A 12,064-nucleotide genomic window follows, 5' to 3' on the forward strand; every position below is an offset into this window, starting at 1 on the left:
TCATGAAACTCGGACAGCAGTGGTGGCCATGCTTGTGCCAGCATCCATCGAGATGTTTCGAGGTCAGCATGCGGACTGCCGGCCTGACATTGATCGGCGCTTCAGGCCTGGATGCGGCAGCAGAATCTGGCTGAAACTTGGAAAATGAAGAGGCATCGACGCTTCTGCTGGAACAATGACCGGCTCGTCGTTCGAGGTAATCTACGACAAGCCACAGGTAAAAGCAGTACCATATTCTTGCGCAGAGCTCATGACCTGCGCTCGAATGTCAGATTACCCAAGGATCGTGGGCAGGCGACGTTTGGTGGCGACTTCGGCGTGATGATGCATTTGCATCCACCATCACCCGACGCAGGCGAGGCGAGTTGTGCCGTGCCAACTCTTAACAACCCTTGTCCAAAATTAGGTGGAACATTGACCAATATTCATCACGGACGCTGCCAGCCGACATCTTTCGCATGGCACGAGCGTAAGTTGTAGCCGTATGGTTCCCCGAGGTCATTGGCATGGCCATTGGAACGACAATGACCGGAATGCAGCGAGGAAAGAGAGTGCGATAAAAGCAAGGAGGAAGGATAGTCAGAAAACGGGTGAGTGTCAAGCCGAGGGCGAGTTGAGGCTCGATCGCTGTCAGACTGGAGAATACGGCTTCCGGATTTTGCGCAGGGCGGCCGGATGCTGACTGTCGTGATACGAGCCGAGTTGTGGATCCATGAGCAGAGCGAATTCTGATGGAAGGATGGAACATTTTCCTACATCCGCATGCAGCACACTGTGCCGTACACATTGCGTCATTGGGCGAGTATTTGTTGCATGCGACGACTCGAAGAAAGGGATCTCTGACAATGCATCATCGGATCGCTTGCTCGTAAGTGGAGATCGATCGAGCCTATGGTTTTTTCTCACATTGTCCCGGTTGTTGGGGACGGAGCAGCAAAGGATGAAAGCAAGCAAGGCTCCCGATACCCACCACTCTGGATACCCACCACTCTGTATTATTGGAGGAAAGGCACCTGCAAGCAGGTTGTAAGTACTTATGCTCGTGTGCCTACTTCTCGTACTCGAAAAAGCCCAATCACGTCCAGCTCGAATGGGCAGAGGGCCACAGCTCAGGCGATTGGCTGAAGGGAACAGGCGTCAGCACGGAAGCGGAGGCTGCACCACCCATGTCGCTCATTGGACGACAGTCCTCGGCCGAACAGTGATGGCGTGAGAAATGGACAGGGCAGCGGCAAAAGATCCCGCGAGACTCGTTGCCTCCGGTGCCGTTCAACCCGAACGATGTGGTAATGCTAGTTGCTGCCGAGGCGGGGCGTGTAGTGCAAAAGCACGAAGCACCATCAGGAGAACCTGCTTGGACCTGAAAGGGAACGAGCAAACGACGTGCAGGTTCTTGTGGACCGAATGAAGGCGTCGTACGAACATGTGACAACCCAACGCACTAGCCGATGCATGTATAATATCGCGAATTTCGGTCTGTGGGTCGGAGTGGAACGCTTGCGAGCGACGAGGACGATGGTTCCAGTGGCCGCTGAATGCTCAAACGGCGCCGACATCGTCGTTGCACGCGGGCCCTGTTCTCGCGCTCCCGGGAGGAAGCAGTCGCAGATGATCCTTGCGTGTCGGCAGGTCGCGGCAGCGGGATGGTGCGTCGAGCAATCTGCGTCATCGGCCCTCGTTTCGTTGTCGCTTTCAGGGTTTAACAGGGTCCAAAGCTCCCCTGGCTCGATGGCCAAGTCCATGAGCCGATGCAGGCCAAGCCGGAACATGCTCCCGAGCGCTGTCGGATCGCCTTCCAGCCTTGGCCAAGCCCAAGGGCGCCAGGCGCCACCCGGGTGAAGTGGGGCGAGGCGCCGCAGAAGATGGCAAGAGGCCCTTGAGCGGCGGAGGAAGGTCCGTCCCGCCAGACAAACGCCACCGCAGATAACCGAGAGACCAAGGGGGAGGTTCAACGTCGTCTTTTGTCGTTGACGAGCTGCCCGTCCCTTTCTAAATCCCCATAACGTGACTATGAGCACCGTGCACCTCACGAGAGCATGGTTAGGTTCCGATGCCGGACGAGATCGAGTTTGTCGGCGGGGCCGAGGGATCTTTTTCGGAGTCGAACGTGCAGGCGATGCTTCAGTACATGTACACTGATACTTGCACAAGTACGGAGTACGGAGTATTTATTCACAAGTGACTGTACATGTACTTGTGCATACGCATTCGTACTGTGTATTCGTAAGTACATGTACACCTACAAATCCTTGTACACCTTCCAGCACGTACTCTAAGTACTGTACTTATGAGCAAGTGCAAGTACTTAGTGTACAGGTCTTTCCTCGTTGTTACATCCGGCAGGCGCGCTCCGCCATCTGATGCAATGGTCCACCTGCCCTACATCATTGCTCGGCGATGTACGGAGGACTCGTAGGTGCACACGCGCATGTGCAGTTACGTACTGGTTTAGCTTGTCCTCGTGCCCGTGGTAGATGCCTGTGCGAGTCCTGCCCTGCTTGTACATGCCCACCTCTCCCGCTGTATCGTTGCTGTATCGTTGCTATTCATAAACGGCCGTCTGCTGTCTTGCCCTTTTCTCCCTGACGGCTTCACTCTTCGCCCGTGTCGCTTGCCTTCCCCAATCTCTCGCAGACTCTTCCACCCGTCGTTTCCAACGTTCCCATTTGGAACGGCACACGGCACCCCAATTCCGATGGCGATCAACCACGAGGAGACGCCTGCCGAGTATGAGGACCCCGGCGGGCGTTCCGAGGATCGATGCTAATTCCGAAGCAGCCTTCCGAAGACAATGGCAGAGTGCGTGCCGGGCAAGGATGAGGCCGACCCGACAGGTGCTTCCATCACCTCGCCCGACGTCAAGGAGACGGCGTCACCGGCCTATCATGAGACGGACCCTACACCTGACGGCGATGAGCCCAACGAATACGAGAAGCAGCATCTGCGCCGCGTCGGCGAGAACCTTCCCGTCTCCGCCTTTCTCATTGCCATCGTCGAGTTGACCGAAAGGTTCACCTACTACGGTGCCCAGGGTCTGTTCCAAAACTACATCAGCAATCCCGCCGACGGCTCGAATGGCGCCAGAGGCCTGGGGCTCGGTCACCAGGCCGCCACCGGCCTCAACCTGTTCTTCCAGTGGTTTTGCTACAGTAGGTCATGTCCTGTCTCGAGACGTGGCTGCCGCGAGACGGCCACCGGCCGGCCAACCTGCCAACAACCACCTGGTACCTACCTACCGGTCCGCTCTGGCTGACCGCGTCCTCGTCTCCTGCTAGTCACCCCCATCCTGGGCGCCATCATATCCGACCAGTACCTGGGCAAGTACAAGACCATCCTCATCTTCTGCGCCATCTACTGGGTCGGCCTCATCATCCTCTGGGCCACGGCTCTGCCGACTTCCTTGGAGCACGGCGCCGGCCTCGCCGGATACATCGTCGCCATCATCGTCATCGGGCTGGGGACGGGCGGCATCAAATCCAACATCGCGCCTCTCATCGCCGACCAGTATCAACGCCGCGTCATGGCCGTCAAGACGGAGAAGAGCGGCGAGCGCGTCGTCATCGACCCCGCCATCACCTACCAGCGCATCTACATGATCTTCTACTGGTGCATCAACCTCGGCGCTCTCTCCCTCATCGCGACCCCTTTCATGGAAAAGTACGAAGGCTTCTGGACCGCCTTCCTCATGTGCTTCTGCATGTTCAACGTTGGCATCCTCATCCTCGTCATTCGCCGCAAAACCTACGTCATTCGTCCGCCCCAGGGCCAGATCATCACCGACGCCTTCAAGGCCATCGGCATGATGGCCGTGGCCCGCAACCTCGACGCCGCCAAGCCCTCGTGGCGCGAGGCCAACGGCAAGACGAGGGTGGTCCCGTGGAACGACCACTTCGTCGAGGAGCTCAAGCGTGCCCTTCGTGCCTGCAAGGTCTTTGTCTTTTACCCCATCTTCTGGGTCTGCTACGGCCAGTTCTCGACAAATTTTGTCACCCAGGCCGGCCAGATGCAGGGCCACGGAATGCCCAACGACTTCATGCAGAACTTTGACCCCATCGCCATCCTCGTCTTCACGCCTCTGCTCGAGACCGTCGTCTACCCCATCCTCCGTCGCATGGGCATTGAGCTGCGTCCCATTGCTCGCATCACCATCGGCTTCTGGCTTGCCGCCCTCTGCCTGGCCTATGCTGCCATTGTCCAGCACCTCATCTACTCCGCCGGACCCTGCTACGACCGTCCCGGTGCATGCCCCGAGGGTATGGACGGCAAGACGCGACTGCCCAACGATGTCCACATCGCCGTGCAGGTCCCCGCCTACGTCTTCATCGGCATCTCCGAGATTTTCATCTCCGTCACGGGTCTCGAATACGCCTACACCAAAGCGCCCCCTTCCATGAAGTCCTTTGTCCAATCTCTCTATCTCTTCACCAACGCCTTCGGCTCCGCCATCTCCGAGGCCCTCGTTTCCGTTGCCGTCGACCCCAAGTTCGTGTGGATGTACACGGGCGTCGCGTGCTCTGCCTTCGTTACCGGCTGCGCCTTTTGGTTCCTTTTCCGCCACTACGACGCCGAGGAGGAGAAGATGTATGACCTTGACCGCGACCTGCCCACGCTCACCCACGACGGTGAGAAGAGAGTGGAGGTGGATGAGTGACGGGAGGAACTGTGCGACGTAGGATAGTACATACCATGCATACATACATACATTCTTACTTACTGGCCCAAGAAGTTGGCCCGGCAGTTGGATTTGCTTGTTTATCGTTCTCTTGGCTGTTGGCAGCAAAGTACGGTGCGAGAAACGCGAGCTGCCGTTTTCGAGACCGTACCGCCTCATTGGCACTCTGTTTCGTGCTACTATCTACAGCATTGGCGCCAAAAGATAAGTCACAGCATCGCTTCCTGCTCCATGGGGCTTTCACTTTTCACTCGCAGCAAAGGACCGGGCCCGCTTGGAACTGGCTGGGAGGAACCATGAGGAGAGACGAGGATCACGCAGGAAGAAAAGGGGACGACATTCCGCCCCCAACGCCACGTATCGACCGCCGCCAGAGTGAGGTGAGCTCGGGTATGATTCCATTCATTTACCCCAGTCTCAAGTGGTTGGTGCCCAGGCCAACAAATTCAAACATGATGGGGATCAACGCGACGGCAAACCATGCGATGCCTATGCCCTTGTCAAACTGACTGCCATTGAAAGGGGGGAGACGACGGCCCGGGGCCTTCTTACCTGTGTAAACGACGAGCTTTGTTACGACTTCGACGTCATATCTCACCCGCGGCCGGACCAGCCGCATGAACATCTCCTTCTCCTCGAGCTCATTCTCCTGGGGGCTGCAAGCGACCACTTGCCCGTTCGCGTCGCCCGCCACCTTCTCGTGCACCTGGGCAGCCGGTTTCTGCATCCCCGTGGCCTGGGCCCCCTTGCTCAGGTCGTCATCTTCCTTTGCCCTGAATTCCATGCTGCTCTTGGTCGCGATGCTGTGGTTGCTGCTGATGCTCTCCCGCCGCCGTCGCTCACGGTACGCGAGCGTCTCGTACGCGTCGGCCGCGCTCTGCGGACCGATGGAGACGGACCTGCCCCTCGTCGTCGGGTGCCGGATGCTCTCGACCATGCGGGGAAAATCCGAGGCGGTGGGGAAGAGCGTGTCGAGTCGCGATCCGGGGGGGACCGACTTGTACTCGCTGGCGGGTATGAAGAACCGCCGTGGAAGACTCCAGCCGACCTGTTCCATCCAGCGGAAGAGGTGGGGCAATATCTTGAGCAGCGTGGGCTTCATCGTCTCCCGCCAGGCAAAGATGACGAGGACTCCGAAGACGATGCGCGCCAGGTTTTTCCACAAGCCCAGGGCGGCCGTGTCGACGGTGCCGTTGCCGTAGGCATGCGTCTCCCAAGGGTCCCCTGGGATCTTGCCGTACGACCAGGTACCAAACTCCAGGCCGATCAAGACACCGGCAAAGGCGACGCTGTCGTCGAAGCAGGGGCAGTCGTCGGCCGGTTCAGGGTGGATTCGCACGAAGACGATGATGATGAGCATGGCGACGAAGGGTGCCACCCAGGAACTCGAATGCATGTACTCATCAAGCGAAGGGCCGTACGAGAACTCGAGCCAGCCGATGGCGGCGCCCATGATGGAGCCGATGACGATGTCGAGGAAACCGTGCATGCCGCAGTAGAGGCGGCCAAAGACGATGGAGACGGCGTAAAAGTACGAGAGGGCCTCGAGGAGCAGCTTGGTCGTCGGGCCAAACGTGTTGCCGGGACTGTGCAGGAGGAGGAGGGCGTAAACGACGACGGAGACGGCATTGGCGCTGTGCGTCGACGGAAACCCGTACTCGAGGGCGGCGGATCCAGACATGGTGATGCGGTGCAGCGGCGGCGACAGGGGTCGCGGTAGGGAGTAAAAGTCCTTGACGAAACCGGTCCAGAAGACACCGAGGGCAAGCATATGAACGAGTCTAGAGGGACAGGGGTGAGCCTCGAATATCAGCCATACGGCCCAAGGCCTGGGGAGGGGAGGGGAGGAGGGGCCTCGCGGCGCACCCTTTGCCAAACGACGCATTGCCGCACCAGAAGAGCATGGGCAGGCCAACCATGAAGAAGGTATGGGTGCCGAGGTTGGCGGTGATGGCAAAGTAGCTGTCGAGGGCCGGCGTGCGGACCTTGGCCTGGATCGAGGCAAGGTAGGGTGTCTCCCATCGGATCAGGGGCAGCGTCCTCTGTCGAAGGGCGTATCGCCATCTCGGGAGCGCCCTCTTGTCTGCCGCGCGGGGGGGTTGGACACCCGTCGTCAGCCTTTGGGAGCGGCACCGCGCGAGGCCAATTGATGCGGTCGAGACTCACAGTGATCGAGGCTCCTCAGGCCCGCATCGGGGACGTCATCTGGCGGAGCGGCAGCCCGCGTGCCGGGGCTCATGTTGGGATTCGCCAGCGGCCGTGGGCGGCGGGGAGGTCGTCGACGGGAGGGGAGCGTTGCGCGTCGTGGCCTGTCGCCGCCGACATCACAGGTCGAACGGGATGGAGATGGATGATGGCGTCGAAGTAGGGGGATGGGCCAAGAAAGGAGCGAGGGTCAAGGCTGACGACAGCCTGCTACCATCGACTGAGTTTTGCATGTGGAAGTGGGCGTGGGTCAGAATCGTTGCAATACTACGACGGAGTGCGGAGGAGTCGCCATAGGTGATTGTGCCGATACCACCCCGTACGGCGCAGTACCTACAACAACTCCATACGGTGTACTGCAAGTAAGTAAGTGCTGTATTACAGATTACTAGGCGCAGGTACCCCACCAGAAATAACGAGGATGGTGGTGGTGAAAGGAGCCTGACCTGAGCGGGCGAATAGAGGGGTCCAACCTTGGTAACCCTCACCACTCACTCGGTGGCCTGTCTGACCCGCTAGCACAGCGGCCGTTGACAATGGCCGAGAATGAAAGCAAGTACTTACACCTCCCACCTGGTCCCTAGGTGCTCTGGAAATACATGCACACCTGCGAGAACTGGGTTATCCATGCCAGGCTCTGTTCTCCGTCCTTTTTGTACACGATACCGGAGAGTGTAGGCTGTCATCACTCGTGCACATCCTCTCACATATGGACGCAAGTACAGTACAGTATATCACTGTCTGTACAGAGTATGGACACGATACTTTTACATGTACGGAGTGAGTACTATGGAGTACAACTCAGTACAGTACGTTAGTGCCTACCTAGTAGGTGTACAAGACTGCTCCAACCACGCAAGTACACTTGGTGCTGGGTACAGCACACTGGCAGGCCTGTAACTACAATGAACTTGGGTACTAAAGTACCAACGTACAAACAGGCACTTGTATATCGAGCTGGTCTGGTACCTGCTCGGAAATAGTCGCGTAGTATTACTCTGCACTCCGTACTTGTACAATTCTTTGTCCTGCGAGTACTTAAGTGTAAGTACGGAGTATTGCTTACAGTGGTAGGTCAGGTAAAAGTACTAGGTACCTAGTAATGTAAGTACAGTACATGCAAGTACTCCGTATTATTAAGTACTTACTTACAAGTTCAACCAACCCCGCCTAACGGAACTGCCATCAGCTCCCCGTCGCCCCACCAGAGCTCCTTCGCTCAAGGGAACCGACGACGGCAGCCTCACTCGGGCTCAGGCAAACTTGCCTTCTTTACCCTCCAACCCGCCCGGAAGACGATGTCCTCCCTCCGCCTGGCCGGCAAGCACTGCGCTGTCGTTGGAGCGACTGGCATTCTCGGCCGTCACATCGCCAAGGCCTTCGCTTCCAACGGTGCCGTCGTCTCTCTCCTCGGCCGAACCGCCGTTGCATCCCGCCACGAGCTCGAGCGCGATCTGGTCACGTACACGCCATCGTCATCCCCTGATGCGGAGATACCCACGGCCCATCGGTTCATACGTTTGGACGTGGCCGATCCGGCCGCGATAAGGACCGTCTTCGCCGGAAATACCGGGCGGGGATCGGCACCTGCGTCCATGGCCGAATCGGACGCTGCCGCCAAGCCGACGGATCTGGCCTCTGTCGGATCGCTCGATGTCCTTGTCAACTGCGCCGGCATTTCGCAGACGACACTTCTCAGGCGTACATCTGACCCGGAGCTTGCCAGCATCCTCGACACGAACCTTCTCGCCACGATGCTCGTGTGCAAGTATGCCAAGGTCCGTCCTGGCGGTACGCATTGTCAACTCGTTCCCCGAGGAAGTCGGTTGTCGTCGTGAGTCTGACGGAACCCAGGGTGCATCATCAACATCGCCAGCCTCATGGCCACCAAGGGAGGGCTTGGTGCCACTGCCTATGCAGCCTCCAAGGCTGGTGTGGTCGGTATGCGAGCGGACCCGTGTCTTCCATTCTCCGCGCATGGCTATCCTTGCGGCACTATTTTATCCATCCGCTAACTATCCACACTCCATCCAGGCTTCACCCGTGCCCTCTGCCGTGAGATGTCCGCCAGATCTATCCGCGTCAACGCCCTGCTGCCGGGATGGGTTCAGAGCCCCATGTGGGATCGTGAGTACACCTCCCGAGATGATTTTGCGCCAAGTTTTCGTCGTCATCATGAACACCTCCCAACCCCCAATCCGCTTCTTCCGTTTGCTGATATTCTTTCCCGCCATCCCTCAGAGCTAAAGGCCGAGTTGAAGGAGGCCCATCTTCGAGATACCCCCCTCCACCGCGTGGCAGATCCTGCCGAGGTCGCCGACGCGGCCATCTTCCTTGCCGCCAACGGGTTTGCGAACAACTGCGTGCTGAACCTTGACGGCGGTTTGAGCGCGGCCTGATGATCCATCGCAGCCAGCGCTGCGTTCGGAAGCCAAGGCCAAGCTCAGTCGTCGTCTATGACGATGGCGCCGCCGCCGCCATCGTCGACGACGACGACATCATCAACCGCCTCCTCGTGCGTCTTTGCCTTCTTCCTGGGCTCCTCGGCACCGTCCGCGCGCAATCTCTTGACCCCCTTCAGCCCGGGCTCGACAATTTCGTCGGGGGAACGCTTTCCATTCTGCAGCCCGTTTCCGTTGGTCGTTTGCGGCAACACCTTCTTCTTCGGTTTTTGCGGAATGGCAGGACGCTCGCTCAGATGTACTTTGACCGGCGCCTCATCGTCTCCCAGAGCCCTGGACATGATTAGCTCGCGTCTCCGGCCTCTCGTTGGGGGAACCAACTGCTCGTGGATGTCGATGACCACGTTGACCAACACGTCGTCGTCATCCTCGTCCATGACGGTCAGGAAACTGGACCCCGTGATCCCTACGTCCGATTAGCGGACGCAAAAGCCTCGCCCCACGTGTCCGGAAGCTTACCGAGTTCGGAGAGCTTCTTGGGGAGATTTTCCGTCTCGTCGGCATCGTAGATGATGCCGACGTCGTTGCTAACGGCAAACTCCTTGTTTCCGAAGCCGAGCTTGTCTCTGACGACGTCATCGACAAGGTCCTTGAGCGTTGCCCGGCGCAGGTCGACGACGACGCTCGTGTTGAACACGCCGCAGACTGGACATTCGATATTTGGCTGTCGAGATTTGTCCGGCGCCAACAGTCTGGCGGACGCAAACGGCGTCAAAAAGACCTACAAGGAAAGGTTCAGCAGCGTGTCGGACGCCAGGCTTGCGAGCGAATTCACCTCTTTGGACTGCGCATAATCTCCCTTGAGCACCTTGAGCGACTCCAAAACGCAGAGGCCGGCCACGATGGCATTCGCCGTGGCGATGGCGGGGATAATGTTACCCGCCATCTGCTTGATGTCGAAACGGGATTTTCGATCAATGCCAAAAATGGTCGACCGGATGTTTGCGCTGGCAGCGACAAAGTCGAGGGTGTCGTCATCATCTTTGTCAAAGGCGATGATGGGCTCCGGAGCCAAAGGTTCCTTGGCTTCCCGGAGTTGAAGCACCCGTTTGCCGAGCCGGTCCAAGCTGTCGTTGAAGACGACGAGGCTTTCTTCCAACGACCAGACCTTTTGGCCGTCGCGGAGGCACCGATTCTTCGAAGCAAGCGCCTCGCTGGCCTGAGACATGACCGTCTCGTATCTGAGCGCGTCCGGACGCCGGCGCGACTTCCACATGTCCTCGACCGATCGAAGCCGCTCGATATCATCATGAAAGACCTTGTCGAAGAGCAATCGAGGAAAATCGGGCGTCCCCACGGCGTCCCTGATCGCTTTGAGTTCCTCAGACTCCCTCTTGAGCTCGCCGATTTCCGTTGCTGTTGCGTCGGTTAGCTGCTTGTCCGGAGCCGTCGACCCATGGCCGTTGTTGACGTACCGTTTTCGGCATCGGAGGAGTGGTCAAAGGCCGATTCGTCTTCGCTCGCGCCAAATATTTCGCTGTGCATGCCATGAGCAACTTTCTTCGGCCGAGAGTCGGATCGGACGGGAGAATTGACATACTTCAAGAGGTAGCTCTTGCCCCACACGATGCAGTGAATCGGTTGGCTCGGGGTGCTTCTGATGGTGCAGACGGGAAATGACTTTGGCGTCTCCTTGGGGCTGCAGTCATAGCACGCCGTGACACCCTTCTTGATCACTTGCGCCTGGCCGTTGAAGCCGGTGGTGCCGCTCTCGATGAGCGGCACGTCGGCGGCCAGGCACATCCTATTCACGTGCCGTCTCGCCTCGAGGTTGTCCAAGGCGTTGAAGACGATTTTGAACTCGCGGAACCAAGACACGGTAAATTCGGCATCCTTGATATTGCCGTGGTGGGCGACAAGCTTCACGTTGGGATTGAAGACTTGGGCGGCATCCTTGGCGACCTAGCAGCCGTTAGCTTCTGACGAGCAGTGGATGAGGCGGAACACTAACCAAAGCCTTGGACTTCTTGATGTGTTCATGGCGGAAGAGGAACTGACGGTTCAGATTGGAGAGGTCGATGGTGTCGAGGTCGACAATGTGGACCTCGCCGAAGCCGGCGAGGACGAGATTCTTGAGCAATTCGCAGCCGATACCGCCGGCACCGACCATAAGGACGCGTACCTGATTGACGACGCACCTGTTAGCTTTCGTCGGCGCGTTCGCACTGGCATGCAAGAGTGTTGCATGCGAGCGATTTCGACGAGGAGAACGGAGACCCACCTCCTTCACGGTCGAATTGAGTGATGCGCCCAGCGACTGATGATTGTACGTGTCTCGCGCCATCACTCTCGTTCTCTGGAGCGGCGGAGGGTTCGGTGCGGGGCTCGAGTTCGTGCTCGGCTGGGACAGTTGTGGCGGCTGGTGCTGTTGCTGGTGCTGCTGTTGTTGTGATGGTGGAGGTGGTGGTTCTTGTTGCTCCTGCGGCTGCTGCGGCGTGCATGGCAGTTGAGGTTGTGTTTGTTGTTGGGGTTTCTGGTCAGAAGAGGGAGAGGAGGATACGGTTTCGGCCGTGTTCGTCGTACTCGGCTCTGCCGTCGTCGTCGCCGTCGTCGTTGCTGTCGTCGTTGCTATCGTCGTTGCTGGAGCGTCCGACTGAACAGGAGCAGGGGCTGTGACGACGGCCACTTTGACAGGTGCCGGCGCGCTGCTCCCGACTTCGCCTTCCCCTTCCATGACTGCGAAAGAGCTGTCGATGGGCGAAATTCAAAGAAGCCAGGCCGAGCG

General features: G+C 58.4%; 4 protein-coding genes across 4 annotated transcripts; 2 read left to right on the forward strand and 2 right to left on the reverse strand.

Annotated features, from left to right (window-relative positions):
* Positions 1-2,791: 2,791 nt before the first annotated feature.
* Positions 2,792-4,651, forward strand: DCS_07254 (POT family protein; the record flags this gene model as incomplete). The annotated part of the gene is made up of 2 exons (XM_040804539.1): positions 2,792-3,149; positions 3,276-4,651. The coding sequence occupies 2 exons, from the start codon at positions 2,792-2,794 to the stop codon at positions 4,649-4,651; spliced, it is 1,734 nt and encodes a 577-aa protein (XP_040654643.1).
* A 427-nt stretch (positions 4,652-5,078) lies between these two features.
* Positions 5,079-6,911, reverse strand: DCS_07255 (PAP2 domain protein; the record flags this gene model as incomplete). Its single annotated transcript, XM_040804540.1, has 3 exons — positions 5,079-6,453; positions 6,539-6,755; positions 6,839-6,911. 3 exons carry the CDS (start codon positions 6,909-6,911, stop codon positions 5,079-5,081), a joined length of 1,665 nt encoding a protein of 554 aa, XP_040654644.1.
* A 1,264-nt stretch (positions 6,912-8,175) lies between these two features.
* On the forward strand, positions 8,176-9,276 carry DCS_07256 (3-ketoacyl- reductase; the record flags this gene model as incomplete). Its single annotated transcript, XM_040804541.1, has 3 exons — positions 8,176-8,668; positions 8,732-8,818; positions 8,912-9,276. 3 exons carry the CDS (start codon positions 8,176-8,178, stop codon positions 9,274-9,276), a joined length of 945 nt encoding a protein of 314 aa, XP_040654645.1.
* A 44-nt stretch (positions 9,277-9,320) lies between these two features.
* On the reverse strand, positions 9,321-12,013 carry DCS_07257 (uncharacterized protein; the record flags this gene model as incomplete). Its single annotated transcript, XM_040804542.1, has 5 exons — positions 9,321-9,745; positions 9,799-10,060; positions 10,115-10,695; positions 10,755-11,241; positions 11,291-12,013. The coding sequence occupies 5 exons, from the start codon at positions 12,011-12,013 to the stop codon at positions 9,321-9,323; spliced, it is 2,478 nt and encodes an 825-aa protein (XP_040654646.1).
* Between the last annotated feature and the right edge of the window lie 51 nt (positions 12,014-12,064).

This window comes from Drechmeria coniospora, chromosome 03 (genome assembly GCF_001625195.1).
Source record: "Drechmeria coniospora strain ARSEF 6962 chromosome 03, whole genome shotgun sequence".
NCBI classification, from domain to species: Eukaryota; Fungi; Ascomycota; class Sordariomycetes; order Hypocreales; family Ophiocordycipitaceae; genus Drechmeria; species Drechmeria coniospora.